This window comes from Amblyomma maculatum, chromosome 2 (assembly GCF_055883805.1).
Source record: "Amblyomma maculatum isolate TAMU_Amacu chromosome 2, ASM5588380v1, whole genome shotgun sequence".
NCBI lineage: Eukaryota > Metazoa > Arthropoda > Arachnida > Ixodida > Ixodidae > Amblyomma > Amblyomma maculatum.
In genome coordinates this window covers 61,428,315-61,453,550 of record NC_139345.1, presented here as the reverse complement: position 1 = coordinate 61,453,550, position 25,236 = coordinate 61,428,315, and the positions used below count along the sequence as shown (strand labels likewise).

Sequence of the window (25,236 nt, the reverse complement as noted above, 5' to 3'; positions counted from 1 at the left end):
CTGGAGAGCTCCAGTACTGCGGGCAGTTGGCTGACAAAACTCATTCCTTCCCCTATCACTAAACCTTAAAGGTTTGTAAGGCCGGGGCCGGTAAGCGAAATGGTATGATGCAGTCCTGTAAACAACACAATTAGTGTCACAGTTTCGATACGAAATCACGTGTGTATTTTTTCGACACGTTAAGATCAATGCCATGTTTCCCCCCGGACACCACAACAGCAACGCCTCGGAATGAGCTGTATACACCATTGCGTAAAATGCCTTATTCTTATTACACAATAGCATGTTCAGCTCGTTCAGCCGAAAAGGCGTTCCCGCTACCATTGCTTTCGGCGCAACACAGAATCGAGGACAGCGTGCCGGACACAACAAGCACGTGCTTTGGTATGAAGATTGTAACGCGACCGTTCTTTATGCAACAGTCGAGGTGGCGTCAAGTCATTTCGCTTCGCATTTGCAATTCATCTGGTAGGCAAGCTGAGGCAGGTTTGCGATAGAAAATTGAAGAGACGAAATATGGACATTCAATTGTATGCTGTTCATTATATATGTGTTGTAGTCCACTAAGAAGTGATACGCCCATTGCGCCTTCTTTTCCCCAAAAAAGATAACCACTTCAGCGTAATTACAGTGAACTAGAATATTGTAGTTCACTGTAGCCTGTTACCAGAATGCGAAAGCATTAAAAAATTGACGCGTCTGCAGGCGGCGTCAGCAAAATCGTGTCCGCAATAATTGTGAGTAATTGAGATGTGGTAGAGGTTAATAAATGGTGTCAATTTATAGAGGGTGACGTAATGTTGTTGCCGAATCGAATAGGTAAACTATTAAAGCCAAAAATGTAAACGTTGTCCGCAGCAGCTGTGAGCAATTGAGAAGTGGTAGAGGTTAATAAAGGGTGTCAATTAATAAAAAGTGACGTAATGCTGCATCCAACAACTAATTAGGCCAATAAGTTAATTAGGTAATTAATTAGAGGCACAACAGGCAAAATCGTGTCCGCAGCAGTTGTGAGTAATTGAGAAGTGGTAGAGGTTAATGTATGGTGTCAATCAATAGAGGGTGACGTAAGGCTGTGTCCGAAAATATAATTAGACAATAGGTTCATTCGGTAATTATTTATAGGCAAAATGTAAAATAAAGACGAAAATGGTCTCATTAGCCAATCGCTTGGCGCCTCATTTGAAAGTACCAAAGACTGAAGTAGTTAATCAAGACAGTCAATTAGGTTGACATCAAGGATGTGACGTCACGCAACCGGGAGTAGGTCCGAAAAAAGGCACAATAAAGGATTTACACGAAATTTGAAAGTACCGAAGACTAAAATGGGTAAACAAAAGATGAATTAATGTGACGTCAGAAATGTGATATCATACAACCAGAAGTAGAGTCAAAAAAGGGCATAGGAAGGAATTGGCGCGCAATTTGAAAGTACTAAAGACTCAAATGGGTGAACAAAAAGTGAATTAAGCAACTAGAAAAGCAACCAACAGTAGCTTCCGTGCTTTCGCATTACTCCAATGCAGATTCTGCAGTGTTCTTTAATTTTGTTGTGTGTGAAATGGAGGGGAAAAAATGAATGGCATAAACATTGGAAAGTATCTTGTCTCTTCTTTATATCCTCTAAACCAGAATGTAAGGCACTGTCTACGGCTTTATTTAATGTATGTTTCCTTTAATTGTAAGTTATAGGTGCAATATTTATTCATACATGTTTATCTCTTCTAGGAAACCCGCATAGTTTCAGTGTGCTAGTAACTGTTCTTTATTACAATTCAGCGCATGACGACTTCAAACCTCGCTAATTGCAATGAAGCAGTCGGTTATGTTTGTTAACCTCCGGTCTCTGAAAAAAACATTGTAGCTGCACCCTGTTAACTTCAGTCTGAATAGGGCATTTATGAAGACGTTTAAGTCACGACATCTTATCAAGTACCCCACTGTGAATAGAAAGCATAAATTAACATTCTCTGTCAGCATCACACGGTTTCTATATATAAGTACAGATCGTCAGTGTCACTGCCAACACACCGCCTACAGTGCGTTCAACTCAATTTCTCAAGATATCTCTCGGACGATGTCTTATTTAAGGCTACTGACACTAAAGGTAGTCGACTACTCTGCGTCAATATAATTCCAGACCTGCACTTCCGAATTTCGACTTCATTCAGGTTATGAATAGAGTTTTTAAAGCATGCTGCCCATGACAAAAACAAAATACAGCAGCGAAATCAAGCATATATACGACTGTATGCTTTTACGTAGCCTGTATTATTTGTTTTGTTTTTTTTCCTATACGCGATCTTCAAACTGTGCCCTTTATCCACAAAGCGTCACAGCAGGGCACAAAACACTACGAGCTTGAAATGCGCAGTGCCTTCTTCCGGGACCAGCAGCACCTAAACAAAGTGACTGAAACGGTAAAATATCATAGTCGTTCTCTCTTCGCTGTCCCTTAACGATCAACAGTGAAGCCCTGATCACTACTAGCCTGCATAGTTTGTCTATTGGCTAAAGTAGCTCGATCAGTCCATAGCTTACGCTGGAGCTAGCGGGCCTGTCTTATATGGCGCAAATTTATTAGCATGCGCTCTGTGTGCCTAAAACAAGCACAAAGCGACATATCTGGGTGGCCAATGATGCTCATAAGCCATAAAAACAAGAGGAGGTTCTGTAAAGCCCTATCTGGTATCCCCGAGTTCGACGTAAGAAATCAAAGAACGGCGGTGTGAAACCGCCGTGTTCGGCGTAACAAATTTGTCTCAACAAGGAACGCACAGATGCGCAAGATAAGTATCGTACAAACTTACAGCTTAGGCATTTTTTTTTTTTACTGCATTCCACAAATTGGACGTCACTCTGTCGTACCTCCATGCAAAGTTGCGCAGCACTTTCCGTGTTGTTTTTCTAACAGTGATGTCTTCGAAGTTCGAAGTTTTTTTTGTAAGCCGTGCTGATAAGTTATATTGCCTGCCGATCGACGTTCTTGACTAAATTGGCACTGTCGTAATAACCATTTATGCTCAAGCATTCTGTACAAATATGATCTAATAAACGCATCTCTTGAAATAACTGTGCATTTCAATATCTGGGCTGTATGCCAACTCCATTTTTTCTTTTATGGGTCTACCAACATGCTCATATATCATCGAATTTCGCTGAAAAGACGTCTCACTCGTTGACCATATTTGAACCGTGTCATATTGCAGCTATGATTAAACCAACACAGAAGAAGACCTGCGTCCAGCGGCTAAGTAATTAGGCGAAGTTGCCCTTTAGTTGAAAAATAAATCCGAGCTTTGAGTGGGACTAAGACCTGATGCAGTTTTGTGCTACTAAACACAAGATGTTTATCTAATATTGCCCAAACATGAGAAATCTGCCAGCCATACACCTATATGTGTGCTGGCCCTTTCTGCAATAGCTTCTTCAGAATTCCCCAATGAAATCGATAGATCGCTATGATGACCCGAAAAGACGAGCCACTCGTCGTTTTTTAGTAAAGGGCACTTATCAGTGGTTGAGGGGGAGTGTAATGTAAGCTCGCAAGCCGAGCCAAAGTTTCGACAAGTGGACCTGTCTTCGTCTGTTCGACAAGTCAACTTGTCGAAACGTTGGTTCGACCTGCAAACTGAGGCTCCGCTGCAACCTGTGCCCTTACTGTGTAGCCATCTTTTTCTCTCTAGTTCTGCCCTGGATAGTCACTTGATGTCATTTACGCGCTTATTTGTTGAAAAATATCCTGACGATAACAAGCACTGAGAAATTGCAAATGAATTCTCGAGTGAACATAGAGCGAGTGAGCGACCTTTGAAACGTATACTCTGCGAAACGTGTCGTGTGGCTCCCATCTCAACCTTTACGACTGCTCTCATGGCAGTGCAGAGCACTGGCATTTTCTAAAGGTTGAGGCAACTCGCTTTAGCCGTCTGTTGCCAACATTTTAGCCGTCTGTTGCCAAGGTCGCATTTTACATCCATTGCACAAACGTGGACGCTTGTAACACGCAAACTTAGGCAGAACCCTGTGCACATTATCGTGGGTTATGTGAAAACACCATGGCTCTTGCTTTTATCTGCGTCGTAATAGCAACGGTTTTAAGATCTATTGAGGGGGAAAATGTCTGCACTCCTCGCGATGCCATAGCAAGTAAGCTGGAAGATGCGCCCGACGCATGGAAGGTGAGCTCAATCGGTGATTGTGCTTCTATGATATTGCAGCCAAATAATTTGGCAGGATCTGAGCTATCAAGAGGTTTCTTATATAACCTTGTAGACCTACGTATTTTTTCGTTCTGATAAAGCATTTAGGTAATTGATCCATTCTGTATTCATTAAGCTCTTACAAGCCATCACATTCAATTATAAGATGTTAAATTCTAAGGATTTACCACATACTGCACATATGTCATCGTCTTGGTTACATTTCTTTTTGTAGTATGCGTTATAAAGCACTCCGGTATAGTGAGAAACAGGAGGGCTCTGTCTCGTAAATAATGATAAAACGGTTCCTTCCTGATCTGCCTTTTCGAGTTTCGGTAAGGCAGCCACCTCCTACTCAAATAAGTCGATCGCCCTGCTTGTGTAGCTTTTCTTGCCATAGCTCTTTAGCAGTCGACCTCAGAAAACTATTAGTCATGAAATTATTTCTCTCTCGTATTCATTATCAAACATTCATGCGGATTTAGTTCTCTTTGGGAATATTTTTGCTTTCATTTGGGTATACTAACGTGATAAGCGTATGCTCATTCAAGACGCTTTGAATGTCTAGGTTGCGCATCAGCTTCTTGCTAAATAAAGGCGACATGGGTCCCACTCAGGAAACATAATTGGATTCAGCACCCACACTACCTGTCTTTATGTGTGCGCGTCAGAAATATTAGAACTACTCTACATTAAAGAAATTAAAATCACACATCAATCCTTCCTCAAGCCCCTTTTTCTTGAGGTGGGTACAGTAAATTAACGAAAGCGCGATCCAGCACTGCATGCGGCTTTACATCAAAATACACCTTCGTCGAACCCAACGGGTGTAGAATATATCTTTATGATTCATAGTTACAGCGACTTTTTTGAAACTGAGTTATTTCAAGAAATTAAAAAAACGATTCTTTTCTGTTTCATAGTCCTGAAAGCCTGAGTCTCCTCCGCATTTGCCTCATTATTTTGTGAATAGCTCCCACCATCTTGAGTAGTATGACGAAGACGTATGTATGCAAGCTACTTCAGAGCCACTGACATCAGAAGAAACAACATACAAAGCATCACATGCTGGCGATTGGTGCCTATTCAGAGAGCTCATCGCGTGCTCTTGACATTCAGCGATGCTCATAATCTATGACTAACGTGAGCTACACATTGGTGTTACTGTTCAAGCCAGCATGCGGCCAAATAATAAAACTTCAAAGTTGTTCACCGAGACGGATCGCTTAAAGGACGTAATCCGTTACGCACTTATGCGCCTGTGAAATTATTATCTCCTTAATTCAATCCATCCACATCATGCTGAAGCTAAAACGTCGTGTGCACAATATGTTAACTTCTTAAAATTTTTGATTTTGAGCGCCGTCATGAAAATTCGAAGAATAGACCTTTGTATCTACAGCAGCAGATTCATAGGAACGGCTTTCTATGATTGCATAAATAGGCACGGTTCTGAAAAACACCTGTGAAAGTGTCTGTCTTTGGACTCGAGATAACAGAAGTGATAATAAGCTGACGGTTTGAAATAAATTTTCTTCCTGGTCGAGTGTATAAGAGCAGGCGTGTGCACTCATTTGCTTATATTAATTTTCAATTATGTTGACACTCTTTTTATAATTTAAGGGTTGCAAACAGGGCCATTGTTAAAGATCCGCAGCTATCGACTAAACAAAAAAAAAAAAAACTGGCACATCTAAGTTCTCTGCAATTTGCAATGTTTACAGTTCATGAAAAGTACAGAGGATATTTTTTATCTTGTATATCATTCAAGAAATGGTACGTTTCAAAAAGCGTTCCCTTGCCTGCACGCTAAAAGGACAGAACTTACAGAAACAACTCCGAAACAAGCTACCTACCAATACGGTTACTCGACAGGCGGCAGAGTAAAGTAAGTAGAACAAACTTGCTTTAATTACACTTTCGGATTTGGAGCGGCATGTGGATGTTTACTGCTGTAATTAAACTGATGTCAAGTTAGCGTTGTTAGTCTACATTGACCAACATAAAAATAATAAAAATGAGAGGAGGAGGATGCTTAAGCTTCGCCTTAAGGGAAGTGGGGTAGTGTTTTTAAAACCTGCTTCTCCACCGTGAATTTTCGGCATTCAAACTGCGACAGCGTTAAACGTGTTTAGTTGCTGTTATTTCCGCTGAAATCAAGACTCTCACTACTTAGTGCACGCCTACACTTATAATGAATGGCATAAATTTGAAGGTATGTACATTTCTCTTTGGTTCAAATTCCTTTCGCAAACTGGCCTCTAACTCGAATAGCAGATGCATACTAAGTGGGAAGCAAAATGGTATGAAGCCACCGTGAACGCGGCAAGAAGAATAGTTGCGTCGCATTTTTGTTGCGAATTCATGTGCATATTTTTCCAGACACACGTTTTCTCAATTCTGGATTACGGTCACGGAACCGACCACGGCAACGACCATACCTACGCCTTTTTGACCAGACGGCGTGCCCACGCTACTGCGTAAACATCACCTATGCTTTCCTTTGTGTTAGTGGCTCTTTGTTGGCTCCTTTCTTATGTACCTCATAAGGAAGTATTCCTTTCCTCGACATTTGTTTGCTGACGCACAAAAGAGGACACAAAATTTGCACGCTCCCCTGGCGTAAAAACCTAATTGTAAGTTTACATTGCGCTGCTCTTAAGGTGTAGCGTACTCTATATGCACTCGGGTATCGACAAGGTTTAAGGTGTGACAATTGTGGCCGGATTCTTTTCCTAGGGCAGCGTGCTTGCTTCCCTATGCTTGTTATCTTTGCCTTGCGGAGCCTCGTCAGAGACCATGTTTTCATTAGGGTGTTCTGATAGAAGCTAAATTACAACAATAGCAAGCCTCTATCATTAAGCTACTCAACACATTCGGGGAGCAAAAATCTATTATAATGTCTCGAGAGCAAAATCTCAAGCGGCCACCCCCCCCCCCCCCCCCCCCCCACCCCCCCCCCCGCTGACAGAAGAACGCGTCAGGGAGTTTGTCCATGAAAGTATCCATAATGCCCTCATATCTCTAACACAAAAATGTACGCAACAGGTCATGTAGCAGGTCATGCAGCACTTGGCTGAACTGTTAGGTCAGGAAATGTAGAAAATCCATGCAACCCTCCAAGGATTCCGCACGAATGTTCAAGGAAACTACGTTACATAGGTTCACCTCGCACAGCTTCCCGGTAAACAGGAGAAGACGCGCTAGAAAGCTAAAACATACCCAAACCTAGCGGATGTGACCTCTGAATGTAGACAAGATGACTCTCAAAAAACAGCAAAGGAAGAACACCATCGCCAAAATTGAAAATATAGCCTTGGGGCTGCAGAACTTTCCGACTGAAAAAAAAAAAAAAAAACCAAGATCGCCAACTCGCAGCGAAAGAAAACTCCAACATAGCATCCATACAAGAAATTCACACCAAGTCACCCGGTACATACACTCAGAATAGTACAAATCATATACCCATTCTGGAACAGAAGGCACTCAGGGCGCATTACAACGTGAGCTGCCTAATCGCGCACACCTTTGTTGAAATAATCCCCAACAGAAAGACTGAGTAAACGTTGCTCGTCATTAAGGTGTGAAGTCCCCTCAGAGTTCCGGCCTGGCAGGCTTCGATGCTGCCATGCGAGAAGTGAGCCGATGCAAACAAGGCCGGAAACTTGGTGCCGTTCAAGAGCTAAGGCCCACCACAAGCTTAGCAAATAAATTATAATAAACAGAAGAGTTATCCGGGTGCGCGATACTATGCAGAATAACCAGCTAGCCCTGTAGAGAAACCCACGCATATCCACCGAATTGTCAAACAGTATTTCCAGAGACACAAATCCTGACTTTGTTCACCACGGGCATCTCGCGTCACAAAGACCAGGCTCGTAGAGACTTTTGGAGTGATCTCCAACTAGTACAAACTGAAATTACCGATAAGAAGGCATCTCTTTTCATCAGCAAGGCTCGCCTTACAAACTGGGGCACCTTCCGGAGAGACACTACTTCCATTCTAATCGATGGCCTACCTCGAAGCCTGCAGCTAACTCTAATGGCAAGGGTTGAAAGTCACATAAAACTGATCGACCTCACGACAGAAACGCTAGCTGTGGATACTCAACTTCTCTATCTTTGGGGCCCCCGGGGAGGGCTGCTTCAAAGATGAAGAAGGCAGAATATGAAACAGGGCACTAAGAACTAAAATGCTAAAAACACCAAAAAGGTAGAAGATTATGCTGAAACATTGGTTAAGACAAGACTGAGAACCGAGACTTATCTTAACCAAGATGCCATGACGTAACTCCTTGAGAAACGCGCCGGAGTGGCGCAGTGGTTACGGCGCTTGACTACTGTTCCCAAGACTGCGGGATCAAATCCCGGCCTCGGCGGCCGCTTTTCGCTAGAAGCGAAAAGCAAGGCGTCCGTGTGCTGTGCATGTCAGTGCATGTTAATGAACCTCAGGTGGTCGAAATTTTCGGGGTCCTCCACTACGACGTCTCTCATATAACCTGAGTCGCTTTGAGACGTTAAACTCCACAAGCAAGCAAGTACTTCTTTGAGCAAATTAACTACATGCCAGATACCAAAATATGTAATGGTTACGGCGCTTGACTACCGTTCCCAAGACTGCGGGATCAAATCCCGGCCTCGGCGGCCGCTTTTCGCTAGGAGCGAAAAGCAAGGCGTCCGTGTGCTGTGCATGTCAGTGCATGGTAATGAACCTCAGGTGGTTGAAATTTCCGGGGTCCTCCACTACGACGTCTCTCATATAACCTGAGTCGCTTTGAGACGTTAAACTCCACAAGCAAGCAAGTACTTCTTTGAGCAAATTAACTATATGCCAGATACCAAAATATGTAATGGTTACGGCGCTTGACTACTGTTCCCAAGACTGCGAGATCGAATCCCGGCCTCGGCGGCCGCTTTTCGCTAGAAGCGAAAAGCAAGGCGTCCGCATGCTGTGCATGTCAGTGCATGTTAATGAACTTCAGGTGGTCGAAATTTCCGGGGTCCTCCACTACGACGTCTCTCATATAACATGAGTCGCTTTGAGACGTTAACCCCACAAGCAAGCAAGTACTTCTTTGAGCAAATTAACTATAGCTATAGCAAATTAACTATATACCAGATACCAAAACACGTAAGTTAAAAAGAGCGTTTTGACGGGCTAGTTGGTGCATGAAGAATGGGGATAAAAACCGCGAAAACAAAGACGTGACAACAGAACACAGGCGCTGACTAGGACCTGAGCTTTATTGACGGACATAAGGTACTTACAGTCACACAAAAATCAAATAGGACGAGTCGGCCTACTATCGACATTATTAAGGTACTTACAGTCACACAAAAATCAAATAGGACGAGTCGGCCTACTATCGACATTATTAAAGGTAAAAGAGGAACTGTTTTTAACACGGAATAAGAGCATTTCATACATCTTTAAAGCTGTCATATGTCGGAAATAAAAATTAAAAAAACTGGCACTTAGAGTTGGTGTGAAATATGACAGCGTTACCCTCATTTTCTCAAACCGATCCGAGCACGCTTGACGCATTTCCTCAATACGTCAAGCGCACACGGAGAAGAAGACTGGTAAATTACGCCCTCGCGTTATACTCCTAAAGGATGAGCTTAATGGTCCCCAATAATGTAGCACCTTACACTGATAGGCCGCGATAGGGGAATAATGTAGCAGGCAAAAGAAGCTTCCGCCGTTGCTATCGCAATTCAACTAAGGTCACCCAGAGTTAAACCACAACTAATGCTTTACTGGGGGGCCTAATTGCGGATTTTAATTTGCTTTCTTCGTGTTTCTGTCTAACTGGCAAGCTTTTAGAGGCGTGAGGGTCAATTTTGGGTAGACCCTACCCAAGACGGGAAGATGCTCGGAAGCGAAGGCATCACACGCTAAATACAATGCTTATACTGAACTCTTTTTGAGATAATGTGTCTTCTGATGACATCCTGTTTGCAATCGTTACATCAAATCTACCGTCAAAGTGGGCAGTGATTATAGTGAGACGGGAAATTAAATAGCGGAAACGCCCTTGTAGCCAGGTCTGAGTGTTAATTCAGTTGATTCTTTCAAGCGTCGTTTATCATTGCGATTCAACATAGATTTATTCCAGTCTAAATAGCGAATCTAAGACGGAAGGAAACGAACTTACTACATTACTACATAAATGTCTATTTTTAATGGCACAAATAAAGTCTCCTACAAACTTGAAATCTCGTCAGAATATAATTTAATAATGAAACATTTTAATTTGTGAAATCATCACCTGTTCGGATTGTGGAGCCTTTTTATGATAACAGGGTGCATATGACACAAGAAGTCCAAAAAAAAAAAATCAATCCACATAGAACTCGTGGCTGAACCTATCAGGAATAACCGCAAATCCGGCGCCGAAGGCCGTCCGCTGGCGTTGGCGTTATGAGCAAAAAATCACGAGCATGGTGGCGCTGGAATACGGTAGCTGGCCGCTGACATGGCCGATCACTAACTGGACGTAGGGCTTCCTGACAATACGTTTGGCGGGATCTGCCAATTTGGGTCTCTTATTTCATATGAGAAGCTGATAGCGGAATCAGTCTGCCAGGACCAAGGAGGAGTTTTATAACCTCCTTGGCCAGTGCACTGGCATTAACGTTAACCCTACGCCACGCAGCCATGTCCATACGGCTTGGTTAAGGCGGGGCTTTATATGGGGGGGGGGGGGGGGGGGGGGGGATAGCTTACGCTATCACTTCATACCCTTATAGGCGGAGCTTAAGCGGCTGTAATACCTTTTTTTACAATTTGAAGGGTGGTAAAAGCTTCAGTCTTCATAACAGCGCAGATACCTTTTTTTTTTTTTAATGGCTGCTAGTTCACGAATACATGATTGCGTGCAAAGCACTTGGGAGAGTTATGAACAGGAGATAGTATAAACTCGTGCCTTTTAAAATAGAGCTTTCGTTGCTTGAATCAATGCTTCTGTGCGGCTTCCTTTCAGCTTTCCTACCCAAACACTCTCCTCTTTCAAATGTTTCCGAAGATTTCGCACTCTAATTTTGAACTGAAAAGCCCACATTTTTCGCTCGAAAACCGATCGAAGGATTACTGCCCATTTCTCTACTGCAATAAGGTGTGATCGGCATATTCTCAGAGTTAGATTGTTATTTAAATATTCATGAATTAGTCTAAAACCAATGCTGCTGAGGTGCGTTTCCATTCGTGTAGAAAGGGAAAGCGTTAATTCGGGCGCTAAATGTCTATAGAGTGAAGACTTCAAAGCTGGGGTTGAAGTGTTGGATTCTTTGTTACCTGTATTTAATTTTACCTAGTGGTGAAATATAAATATGTAAGAAAATATACGGGACCTCGATAAGGTGTGATCGGCATATTCTTAGAGCTAGATTGCTATTTAAATATTCGTGGATTAGTCTAAAACGAATGCTGCTTAGGTGAGTTTCCCATTTGTGTAGGACTGGAAAGCGTTAATTCGGGCGCTAAATTTCTACAGAGTGAAGACTGCAAAGCTGGCGCTGAAGTGTTGGATTCTTCGTTACGTCTTATTAATTTTACCTAGTGGTGAAATATATATATATATATATATATATATATATATATATATATATATATATATATATATATATGTGTGTGTGTGTAAGGAAATATACGGGGTCTCTGTGTTAGCGCCAAGCTCGTATTATCATTTCTTTTTGTAGATAAGTATGCGCGCCGTCACGGCATTTTATCTTTCCCTGCTTTTTACCTCCGGCCTGTATATTTTCCATATATACCTCTCCTTTAAAAACCTTTATGCATGCTCTACAATAATAACGGGCTGCCTGCTAAGGGTTTGAGCCTCTTTAATACCTGCCTTCTCTACGCGCTCTTATTATGCTTCCGAATATAATTATCATCCTTGCTTTTTTTTGAAGACTTCCCCACGATTTAATCACGCGGCGTATCTTTAGTAGCCGCCTACAACGCAGTATTGCTACGCACAGGCAAGTTCATTATAACTATAAAAAGAATTCAAGAATTAGATCTAGAAGACAGAGAGCCCGAAGAGATGTGGACTGATGTTCGTGATATAATACAAGAAGTTGCTACTAAGGTAGTTGCAAAGCAAAAGAAATGCAAGAAAGCAAACTGGTTATCTGAAGAGGCTTTGCAAATAGCTGAGGAAAGGAGGATGGCAAAAGTTATGGGGGAAAGAGAAAGATACAAGGTTCTCAATGCGGATTTTCAGAATATAGCAAGGAGAGATAAGAATACCTTCCTGAACATACAGTGCCAAGCAGTTGAGGACAACAGCCATTTAAGGAACACAAGAGCTCTGTATAAGACAATCAAAGATATCAAAGGAAGCTTCTGTGCTAAGCTGGACGTGATAAAGGACAAACGAGGCAAGGACCTCACTGAAGCCTCAGAGATAAAGAAGAGGTGGCAGAAATACACAGAAGAACTGTACAAGAAGGATCCGAATGTGCAAACCCAACATAAGACGGTTGTGATTACTGACCTCGAGCCGGGCATCCTGAAGAGTGAAGTTGAATGGGCCTTAGCCAGCCTTGCTAAGAACAAAGCTAGCGGAATTGATGGCATTCCAGCTGAGATGCTTCAAAACCTCAACCATGACGCTGTTAACATTATGCATACATTATGTCAGAAGATTTGGACGACCCTGCAGTGGCCACAGGATTGGAGGAGGTCTGTTTACATCCCCATTCCAAAGAAAGGCAGTGCCAAAGATTGTTCTAACTACCGCACGATCGCGCTTATTTCGCATGCTAGCAAGGTGATGTTGAAAATCCTCCAAGGTAGGCTGGAGCAGTATGTGGACCGGGAGCTTGCTTCCGGATGTGCAAGCTGGGTTTCGCAAGGGCAGAGGAACTAGAGACCAAATTGTCAACCTTCGCTGGATCATGGAAAAAGCAAGAGAGTTCCAGAAACCCATCTACTTCTGCTTTATTGATTATGCGAAAGCGTTTGACTGCGTAGATCACAGCAGATTGTGGCAAGCTCTTCAAGAGATGGGAGTTCCGATTCACCTCATCTGTCTCCTCAGGAACCTGTATGAAGGACAAGAGGCCACAGTCTGAACTGGGCATGGTCTTACTGATTGGTTTCCGATTGAGAAAGGAGCGAGGCAAGGCTGCATACTTTCGCCCTGCCTATTTAACCTATATGCAGAATGCATCATGAGGAAGGCCGGTCTGGACGAGTCTTCAGCTGGAGTGAAGATTGCTGGAAAACGTATCAACAACCTTAGATATGCGGATAATACCACTTTAATGGCAGAAAGTGAAGTGGAACTCAAGAGACTTCTGATGCCCGTACAAGAAGAGAGTAGAAGTTTGGGCTTAAACTGAGCATTAAAAAGACAAAGATCATGGCGTCTTGCCCTATCAAGTCCTGGAGCATCAATGGACAAGAAGTGGAAGCTGTGACAGATTTTCTCTTCTTGGGCTCCAAGATTAGCTCGGAAGGAGACTGCAGCCATGAAATTAGGAGACGCCTGCTTCTGGGAAAGAGAGCAATGGTTAGCCTTGACCGCCTAGTAAAGAGCAGAGACATTAGTCTGCCAACCAAGATCCGTATAACTCGTGCTATGGTCTTTCCAGTTGTGATGTATGGATGCGAGAGTTGGACTGTGAAAAAGGCTGACTGCCGAAAAATTGACGCGTTTGAATTGTGGTGCTGGCGAAGACTCTTGAGAGTTCCTTGGACTGCCAGAAGATCAAATCAGTCGATATTGTCGACCATAAACCCTGACTGCTCATTGGAGGGTCAAATTCTAAAGTTAAAGCTCAGCTACTTTGGTCATCTGATGAGAAGAGAGGAGTCGCTGGAGAAAGATTTGATGTTGGGAAAGGTTGAGGGTCGCCGGAGAAGGGGTAGACAGCGAACGCGATGGTTAGATGGCATGCTCGAGGCACTGCAGATGAAGTTATGTGATGTTAGGAAGATTGTGAGAGACCGGAAAGCGTGGCGTGACATGGTCCATAGGGTCACGAAGAGTCGGACACGACTGAACGACTGAACTGAACTATAAAAAGAGGATGCGCCTCGCCTTCCAACCGCTACAGTGCGGAGTGTTAAGTGCTTTCTTTCTGGGGCTTTTGGCATGAATCCTCGACTTTCTAGTCTGGAAATAAAGTATCAGCATCATTCTTCTTAGCCTTTGTTTAAACATCTCAAGTTCACTGAAATGTCCTAGACTATTCATACTATTCATCCCCCCCCCCCCCCCCCCATGCTTTGTTTCCTACAACACTTATCATACACAGCTTACCAAGCTGCATATTTTCTTTGCAGAAACGATCACCGGCAAGTAAAGCTAGACAAGACAGACAACGCATACCCATATGACAACGAATTCAGCATTAATATGAATCATGGTAGGTGTCCTGCAAGATGAAAAAAAAAACGACATAAATCTCCCGCCAGAATCACAACCTGATAATTTAACATTGAGCCTGCGTCCGCCAGCATGATTAACATTTTAGCACGTTTTGGCAAGCGAGTCGGTCCACCATCACTCCGTTTTCATTATTAGAGACATCATGTCCATTCGTAGCTTGAGTAATCAAATCTTACATATGGATCACGCTTCTTCAGGGTTGCCAGAATTATTGCATACCCCGCTTTTCAGAACAGCGCGGCCACGCACCTTCATAATTCGTAAGTTCTTTGCGGCGCCGTGGCGCCCAGCGTATGAAGCTGCTACACTCAGAGGAAAGTCTTATCCTTGGCCGCGCCATGAACCATCGAGTGATTTTTGGTGCGACTTCCCCATTATCGGTATTTGCATTCGGCCAAGCTCCTGCCTGTTCTGATTCGTTTTAGCAGCGCTAGACGCAAGTATTACTTTCTCCTACAGCTACAAATCACGCGATAAAGGCTAGCTGTTAAAAAAAAAAGCGTAGTATAAAGAAATTGCTTCTATTCACATGTTTGCTTGACGCATGCTATTCCTTAAACCAATGACGCATGGGTTTGAAAACCGTGGAGTGGTTACATTTTCAGTTGCTGTAAAACGCTGGACGTGGTCCACTGACGCCACAGCCCGATAGCACGAGTAGAGATAAACTTCGAAATTAACAGGAGAGCAGCTTGGTGATCTGCGTGATTACCACAGGTCACAAAACAACGTAAACGGCATTACATTTCCGCTCTGCATGTTTCACAACATATAGGTTTTCAGGCTAGCGGCCTGCGACGCTTGTGAAAATGAAACCGAAATAAGGGCCTCTCCTGTTCTCGAGCAAATCAAGATATATCGATTGTCCACTTAAACTTATATTTCCGTTTTTAAACTTAGCGCGTTGAGAGATAAAAAAAAAAAAGTGGCACGCCGTGGTACGTGGCTAACTGCTTAGGTCACTCGGAAGTTTCACTCAACGACACGGGATCAAATCCCAGCTGTGGAGGCCGCTCTTTGATGAAACCGAAAAGCAAGGCGCCAGTGCTATTGGAGATTATAGAAAGTGTTATTGGAGATTAAAGAACACCAGGTAGTCAAGATTTTCGGAGCCCTCCGCTAAAGCGTCCTTCATAGCCAGAACCGCTTTGCAACGTTATATAAACAAAAAAAAAACAAATATGTTTCTTTACAGTTGGTGAAGCGCTGCTTCAAGATTTTCAACTTATTTACACCGACTACCAATACTGTGTCCTTTTGCGATCCTGGAACTTGGGTACGTAGCGGTTCAGGGCAGCAATATGTCTTTGTGCGACGTCATTCATTTTTCGAAGCCATTTTGGTAAGAACCACACGTTTAGTCCTTATATATAACGGAAATACAGTATAAGCTAGAATTACGCTAGAGACCTACAGTAAAATATTATTCATTTACATGAATAGGTCAGCAACAAGCCAGAAGAGCTCTTCTTATATACGAGTTGTGCACGCATAAAAAACAGACGCAGGATAAAAACAAGAAGGTGGATAGAGCGCAAACTATCACCTGGTTTTGTTCATATTCCTGGGGCTTATATGTAAATAGAGTGAACACAGTGTTAAAGAAAAGGAAAGGAGAGCAAAAATGAAAATCAAGCCTGCACACAAGCCAACAGAAACCGCTCAGGAAGCTCTTTTCCGCATTTTACAGAATCACGGAATTAGTCCTGATACAGCCACCGCCTTTCTCCTTAGTGTGGTAACGCTTCTGAGCACTCACGCGGTACTTTGCCTTGGCTCCTACCAGAGTATGGATGCTCTTGAGACGTAGTTCACAACTTTTGCCTGCAGTGCAGTGAGCAAGTGTGCTCTCTCCTTTTCTAGTCCGTACTGACCGAGCAGGTACCTCTGCGCCTTCATTTAGGCAGCGGCCTGTCGGGTCAAATATGCACGTCCACAGGTGAGTGAGATTTCATAAATCACACCCGTCTTATATTTCCCAAAAGTTTAGGCGTGTTTTATAATGCATCTGTTTCGTTGATTTCTTTAGCTGCTCATCCTCGAGCATAATCAGGCAAGTTTTCGTGGCGCTGAAAGAACCATAGGCACGCCATGCCTGTTTGTCGCTTTCTTCATGTTGTGGGCGACTTTGTGCCTATACGGTACAACCGTATTCTTCGTTCTGAGTATGCGCTGAATATTACTGCCACGATTTCTTTCTTTTACCTTCTTAATAAGGTTCTCAGGTCCACCTTAGATACCCACGCAGGCAAAGCAGGCTGATAGAAGCCTGTTAGCTTGGTTATTGAAGCTGATTTGTATTACACGAGATTTTTCCAGGCCAGATTCCAAGCACAAGCTAGCTATATCTTTATCTTTGAGTGCACCGAATCATATGGAAGCAGTTCTTTCTGTGCTTGTAGAGCATAGTGCCAGCAGGTATGACGAAGTTAAGCTTCGAGTTAAGATCTAAAAACTGAAACCAACCATTTTCTTGAAAGTGCGTGCGTAAAAACCACTCGTGTAGAAATATGTGTTGAATTACCTTTCATGGAACCAGTGCGAGAAAAAGTTTTTGTTTAAGTAGAACAATTAAAAATCGTCAACGTATCTAAATGCCACAAGTACTCCATGGTTATTAAACTCATTGTTCGAGAAGCGGTCAGTAGTAGCTAAGAATATATTACGCAGAGTCGGGGTGACGCAGGAGACGTAGTCTCCTTTATGAGCATGCACTCATTGTTATTCCAGCGTTTTTCTTCTTTTACTATATATTCGAGATAACAGCGCAGAGTACACAGGCTGAATGAAGCCTGTGTTTAGGTTGCTCAGTGCGCGCAGGCTTCTTTGGGCACAGCACTCGAGCGCCCTAAACACCGCACCACAGCGGCGAGGACAAGTCTATGGTTGTACCGTATATGCGCGACGTCGGCCTCAACATGAACAAAGTGGCAAACAGCGATGTAAAGCGCAGCTGGCTATGCCCGAGGATCAGCGGCAAAAGGGATGGCTGAAAGGGAGCAATATAAAACTTGCGGAAATGCCATGAACGTGGTTTATAAATTCTCGCTGAAGTTTCGACGCGTGTGTGTTGGAAAGACAGGCCGCTGCGTGAATGTACGCGCATATTGTTTTAAACCACGTTTATTCCACATTAGAAGGTGCCTAAAACACTAAGGCAGAAGTAGGGTGTTGTAAATGGGAAAGGGTAAGGCTGCCTCAGTTTTACTGACGGACTTCCTGGAGGCAGTTACGTGACGGCAGCGTGCATCTCGTGGGTGCTGCGGAGAAGATGGCCGACCAGCGGTGCTTCCGATTCTTTCATGTACACGAGGAGTGCCCGCCAAGCTCGATGGTACGGTATGAAGGTGAAGGATCACGGCAGGCCCAGATCTAGAGAAAAGAAGGCCGTGGCCTCCGCTTAATGGTGGCCATGGCACGAACCCGAGGTAGTATGCAGAGAGGACATGTAGCATGTGGTCAAAATCCGCCCGGCAGTTGCGCCTCAAGCAGGAACCAGATACAAATGGCATCGTGCCTTCTCGGGAAAACTGTTCAGCAACAAAGGCGTAAGAATGGTGCCTGTTTGTATCCTCCGCAGAAGGAACGATCCTCGCCGCGTAAATACCTTAGGGGGCAGTGCAGGTATAGAGAGGGGGTTGCCCATTACCGTGTGGTAAGCGGAACGGTGTAGTTTCGTCGAATGCCTGTCGGCGATTTGATCTGTTAACTTAGGTGTGGTAGCGAAGGAAGGAGAGCATTCGAAGCTCTGGATAGCACGGTAGAGAGAAGAGCGCGCGCTAGTCTATGAGCCTTCTCATTTCTAGGGATACCGCAATGTAGGGATACCCAGTGGATGGTAACATGCTTACTGCCTTCTAGGAACAAGGATGCGTTATGCCTTATCTTCTGCAGTACAGGGTCCGTATAACGAACGGTGGCAGCTTGAGAGTCCATGTACACGCGATGGGGAATGGTGTCAGCTTGATACTAAAATACGAGAGCCGATTCCAAATAGTCTAAGGTGGCCACTAGCTCGGCTCTAGTACTGAATGGCGCTTCTGCCGACGTATTATGGTATCGGCCCTATTTTGGGTTGTCTCGTCGTACCACGCAGTGGCATAGCAAGTTTGATTGCTGCCGTCTGCAGTAAATGCAAAGTCCGTGTACACTACATGTTCAGTTGAAAGCAGAGAGCTCGTGGCCTTAGCATGCCTCTCAGCTCAAGCCCGGCATCGAATTCGTTGATAAGATTCCATAGTGCTACGGAACAGGAAGGAGGAGGAAGCGGGCAGTGGCGCGGGCAGGAGCGCTCGCGAGGTCATCGAACATCATCTCTCTGTCCTCTGTTCTCCTGTTTTTATCGGCTTGCCACCCTGTAACAATATGAAGTAGAAACGGCTTCCGCTCAGTGAATAGCATGATTTCCCACGACAGAATCTTGCTGGGTAAAATGAACAGTGCGTAGATGCATCGTCCCCGAGGAGCAAAACTGTGTGCCACCCAGCGTTTGTGCACCACTAAATCTCGTCTCCTGCGTGTAGGTGTTCATGTCGAGGAGATCTGAGAGGTTATTGAGCTTGCTGTATCTCTTGAGCGCATCGAGGCGTAAGTACTTCAGAAGTCCTCTAACGATGCGTTTGGCCTTGTAAGTAAGCGGTTGAACGCGAGCAAATGCGCACTATTAACAGGATGATACGGCAGCCCGCACTTGTTGCTGGTGACGAGAAAAGCTTCTACAAATTGCCGCATTTCATGTTTGTTTACTCGGCGTTTGCGGTTTCCCATTCAGCATAAAACATGCAGAATTTGTTTCGTAGTCTTTGTGGCGTGTTTGATTCAAGTGTTCGCTGTGCAGTTCTTGTCCAAGTGTATACCAAGTATTCGGATAGTCGGCTTTCGTATGACGGGTTGGGGTTGGTGGCCGGTAGAAAGTTTAAAAGACCACTCGTCCTGCTTTGGTGCGGTTACCGGCCATCGTCAATGACAACGACCTCTGCTTTAACCGGGGCAGCGTGACCCAATTTCTGTAGAGTAGTCATGAATGTCGTCAAGAGCTTTTAGGAAAGCATCCTCGACGCCTCGGTAGCTGGTGCAGAGCTACATTAAAGAGGATTGAGCAGGCCATCGAACCCTGCTAAGTTGGCGTCCCACAACCATTTGGACTTATTTTCGCCCTTTAAGATCCCAGCTATGAAGTATATTCTTTCTTTTAGTCCATGGTTCCGAATTTTTGTCGCAATAGTGCTGTGTGGGACACAATGAAAGTTCTTGCGTATGTCTGCTTCGACAGCAGCCCGTGGATGCACCGAAGTGGGGTCGACGACATCCTCTTTGAGGCGGAGCAGTACACCTTTGATAAGTAGTCCAGGCGGAAGCTACACGGCGTAGGTGCCAAAAGGTGGCGATATTGAAGGTACCACATCAATCGCATATTCATCATGCTCTACATTATTTTACAGACACAAAAGGTTAGGGAGATAGGGAGGAGGGGGGCTTACTAGGGTTCCGAAACGATTTGACTACTTAGAACTGCTAATGGAGGACAGTACCACGGGATATCAGACTCGGTTATATTCTTCGAGGACTTGCTTGTACGACGGGCGTATATTACATAGGTTGGCCACACACACCTGATCGGCTGCCGGAGTACTACAGAGTACTGCACGCATTAGCATGCTGGAGGGCATGCGCCAGCTCGGGCATGAAGGGTCTGTTAAGCGGTTCACTGTCCTTAAAAGGTTCATCCTTCTTGTACGTGGTGTCTGTATGGCAAGACGTTTGCGGGAAGAACACTTGAGCGGCCTGTTCGGCGAGTTCCTTAGCGCTGATTCCTTCTTGGAGGGCCACGCGCACCGCCCCATTGTTGTTCTTGCGCTGGCCGAGGAGAGGGCGCCGGATGGCCCATAAACGCGCAGGGAAACATGCTCAGTCAATTCAGACTGCAGAAGGAGCGAACTTGCCCTCCTATAGCACTACATCAAAATGTTGTGAACCACGGCTTAAGAGCATTAATACTCTGGGTAATAGCAAGGATAAAGTACATCAAGGATAAAGGCAATGACTGCATCAGTGATACCTCTGTAATACTCTACATGCGGAAAGCAATTTCCAGAGCGGTTTATGTTGACTTGTGCGCCGGCTTGATTTGCCTTCTTTCACACCTCTTCCCTTCTTTTTTAGGGTCGAGTTCATACTGCTTTTACATAAGCTCCAATAATATCCATAAAACCAGTTCATAATTTGGGCTCCTTTCGTCTTTTGGTTTCATTCCTGTGTCTGCATTTTATGTGTGTGCAACTTGTCATTAAGCTCCGCCATTCACAAATTAGCCCAACAAGACACTCTTCTAAACTATCATGAGAGCGCTACAGATAATATGCGAGCAAAAATGACATTAGCATGGCAGTGTATCGGTGTCTTAATACGGCGCAGACATTCAGAGAAACCGTTCAGAGAGTTTTTGGTGGATCAAACCCATTTTACAGAAAGTCTAGAAGGGTTGAATCAAACGCTGAATACAACGTGCTACAAAATGTTCACATGTCACTCTAATAGGAGGTAATCATTTTGACGTGTCAAATCTGGTACTCCTAAGGCACATCTATCTAGGATTGCTAATATTGCTGATAGCCAACGTTTCAAAGCTGCTTTAAATAGTATTGTGCAAGTAGCAGCCCATATGTGTGCTAACAATATGCTCTATTTGTTTCATTTTGTGTATTGCATTATGGTTATGTTAAGCAGCGTTTCAAGAGGTCATGAAATAATAGTGTGTAACTAGGAGTCATCTATTTTTGTAACACCAATTATTCTTCTCTTTGCAACCACTCCCCTCTCTTATCTCTCTAGCCCAGAGGGCATAGAAAATAAATAAATAAGATGATTGCGAATATTCTTGTAAGACATTGCAGCCCCGGAAGGACACACGCATACTTGTCTAAAAAGAATGAAAAGTTGCATCTGTAGTCACTGATTATGCAATCAAGTATTCTGGAGTTCATGTAGCCGATAAACGTATATACCGCATACGGTAAAAAAGTGCACTCTAAACACCGAAGCTCAAGCCAGAAAAAAAAAGGTTAAAGCGCAGTGTATCAGCACAAATATAACAAAAACGAAAACGCAATGTAAAATGGCAGCTCATATAAAACAGACACCAAAGAAGCCTGAATCTAACATACGGGATTAAGCAAAGAAAATCTAGACTATTTTATTGTCAGCTGCGGTACGTTAAGGTGCGATGACAATCACGAATTTTAGTTTTAACCCTATGTCCGTCGCAAAGTTATTTCCCAGTTAGAGATTGCATGTGGTTGAAGTTTCTTGTAGTTCGGGATTTGGTTTTGTAATGGCACAATAGACTGGAAAAACAATATTTTTGTGAGCTGTACATTCTAGCTCTCATAATTAGCACAAGATTACTTTATCAAGAAAAACTGTTTTTTTTTTTTTTTGGTGTTGGCTACATATTAGCTTTGGTTACAAGACCCAGGTGAAAGTTCTAGCCTTATTTGAATAAGGAACGCCTTTCCTCAATACGCACTCAACCTTTTAGAATTTCGTCTCAGTAAAGGGGTCTCCTATAACAGAAGCGAAGTTTAAAATAGGCAAAACAGTTTGTATGCGATAAGTTCATACGGTCAAGTTCATATAAGTTAATATCGCCGAAGAGGAAAATATACAGCAGTTGCATCTAACCAGTGCTCACCTATGGGGCTGAAACGTGTAGGCTAACTAAAAGAGTTCTACTTAAGTTGAGGACAACGCAGAAGCCTATGGAACGAAAAATGGTTGGTGTAACGTTAAGAGATAGGAAGCGCGCAGAGTGAATCAGGGTAATAACTAGAGTTAATGACATTCTAGTGGAAATTAAGAAGAAGAAATGGACATGGGCAGGACATGTAGGGCGCAGAGAGGATAACCGATGGTCGCTGAGGGTAAAAAACTGGATTCCAAGGGAAGGAAAGCGTAGCAGGGGGCGGCAGAAAGTTAGGTGGGCGGATGAGGTTAAGAGGTTCGCAGAGGTCGAGTGGATGCAGCTAGCATAGGACTGGTCAATTGTAGGAGTGTGGCAGAGGCATTTGCCTTGCAGTGCGTATAGTCCGGCTGATGATGATAATAAAGTTCATACGGCTTTGTGAAAGCGGATCTTTACATTTATATGTACCGCAGTCAGACATAATGTGCTAGCTTACGACTGTATAGTGATGCGATAAAAATGAGTTATATAATATGGACAAAAATAATTATCAACTATGTACATGGAACAGAATCCGTAATAGGAGCCGCACTTGAGAGTTATTAACGCTGCCACTTTATACCCTTAAAGGCGGAACTTAAGCGTCCCCATATTTTTCATTCGGAATAATTGAGCATTGGAAAAAAAAATTGAAAAACAAAGGCATGAAAGGATGGTAGGCCATTTCTTTTTTTGTAAATCTGATTATTTTGCGCTTGCAGGCTACCAAGTTTGGGTGGAGTCTGTTTACTTAAAAACACACAGGAAGATTCCTCATCTGTGTGCATTTTTATACGATCTTCTGGAACCGCGCACAAAACACGTTGTATATAAATGGAAGGTTTGTTTGCAAAAAAAAAAAATAAAATGAAAATGCTCGGACGTAAGTTCTTCTGTTCGCGCTCCTTTATTTGAAAGGTAAAAAAACGTAAAGCATTATCGACTACACTTATGGGTATCATAAACAAATTATATAACGAGATCATGCAGAAATAAAAATACGTGTCCTACTTGATCTCTGTGGTAAAAATAGCTTTCAAGCTGTCGTAACGCCAAATCTGGTTGCCAGATGCAACTGTATTCCTTGATTGGTTGAAAGAGGTGATGACGTAGATGGCGCAGCGGCATGGCAATCGCCGCTTCTTGTAAGCAGCTTTTTTTTATCTACAGTTGAAGACTGAAGTCACGATTTTCTGCAAGCGAAAAGGAGTCAGCGGGGCCCTTGCACATACTCCTCGGACGTTGACGGATTGTGTGCATGCAATGAAAGGCTCGCAAGTTACAGTAACGTGTATAGAGTAGAAGAAAAGTAAGCAAGAATTTCCATATTTTAGTGTCGGCCGGTCAGTGTACTCCAATTTAAATTAAATGACACACTAACAAAAGTGCGAACACAAATTTAACTACAACGTTAAAATTCTCAGTCTATCGCTGTACTTCATAAGAACTCTTATGATGCCCTCGAATTTCTGCGAATTATACGATAGCTTAGCCCGTCAGGCCATTTTGGACGCATTGGAAGCTGCAGAGATCTGAGGCGACATGTTCAGCTGGATATGCAGCTACCTCTCAGAGTGGTCCATTTTTGCTCTGACTAAAGCGGTCCGAAAAAGCATCTGCATTACGAAAAAGCATTTCACTCAGTTGAAACCTCGGCGGTGATGCAGGCATTGCGAAATCAGGGGGTAGACGAGCCGTACGTGAAAGTGCTGGAAGATATATATAGTGGCTGCACAGCAACCATAGTTCAACATAAAGAAAGCAACAAAATTCCCATAAAGAAAGGTGTTAGACAAGGAGACACAATCTCCCCAGTACTATTCACAGCTTGTTTAGAGGAAGTATTCAGAGACTTGGAATGGGAGCAGTTAGGGACAAGGATAGATGGAGAATACCTCAGTTATCTGCGATTTGCTGATGATGCATAGCCTTGCTAAGCAGCTCGGGGGATGAACTGCAAATAATGATTGATGACCTAGACACGAACAGTAAAAAGGTAGGCTTGAAAATCAATATGCAGAAGACTAAGATAATGTTGAACAGCCTCGGGAAGGAACAGCAGTTTATATTAGGTAGCCAAATACTGGAAGTAGTAGGCGAATATGTCTACTTAGGACAGGTAGTAACCGCAGATCCGGACCATGAAAAGGAAATACCAAGAAGAATAAGATTGGGACGGAGCGCATTTGGCAAGCACTCGCAGATTATGACTAGCAGCTTACCGGTATCGCTCAAGAGGAAAGTATACAACAATTGCATCTTGCCTGTACTCACCTATGGGGCTGAAACGTGGAGGCTAACCAAGAGAGTTCTACTTAAGTTGAGAAGAACACAGAGGGCTATGGAACGAAAAATGGTAGGGGTAACATTAAGAGATAGAAAGCGTGCAGAGTGGGTCAGAGAAATAACGCAAGTTACCGACATTCTAGTGGAAATTAAGAAGAAGAAATGGACGCGGGCAGGACATGTAGTACGAAGAGAGGATAACCGATGGCCGCTGAGGGTAACAAACTGGATTCCAAGGGAAGGAAAGCGTAGCAGGGGGCGGCAGAAAGTTAGGTGGGCGGATGAGATTAAGAAGTTCGCAGGGATCAAGTGGATGCAGCTAGCACAGAGCCGGGTTAAGTGGAGAAATATGGGAGAGGACTTCGCCCTGCAGTGGGTATAATTAGGATGATGATGATGATGATGATGATGATGATGATGATGATGATGATGATGATGATGATGATGATGATGATGATGATGACGACGACGATGATGATGATGACGACGACGACGACGACGACGACGATGATGATGATGATGATGATGATGATGATGAATGATGTCCACGGGGTGGAGTGCTGAGCCGAACTCTCTTCGACTTTGCTCTAGTTGCCCTGTTCGACTTGCTGCCACAGTCTGC

General features: G+C 43.7%; 1 protein-coding gene and 1 pseudogene across 1 annotated transcript; one reads left to right on the top strand and one right to left on the bottom strand.

Annotated features, from left to right (window-relative positions):
- The first annotated feature begins 3,923 nt into the window (after positions 1-3,923).
- On the top strand, positions 3,924-23,206 carry LOC146198787 (uncharacterized). Its single transcript, XM_084592648.1, has 5 exons — positions 3,924-4,181; positions 5,927-6,090; positions 14,503-14,585; positions 15,804-15,884; positions 23,051-23,206. The coding sequence occupies exons 1-5, from the start codon at positions 4,059-4,061 to the stop codon at positions 23,197-23,199; spliced, it is 600 nt and encodes a 199-aa protein (XP_084448774.1). The 5' UTR covers positions 3,924-4,058; the 3' UTR covers positions 23,200-23,206.
- On the bottom strand, positions 17,838-19,339 carry LOC146198788 (uncharacterized; annotated as a pseudogene).
- Positions 23,207-25,236: the final 2,030 nt, after the last annotated feature.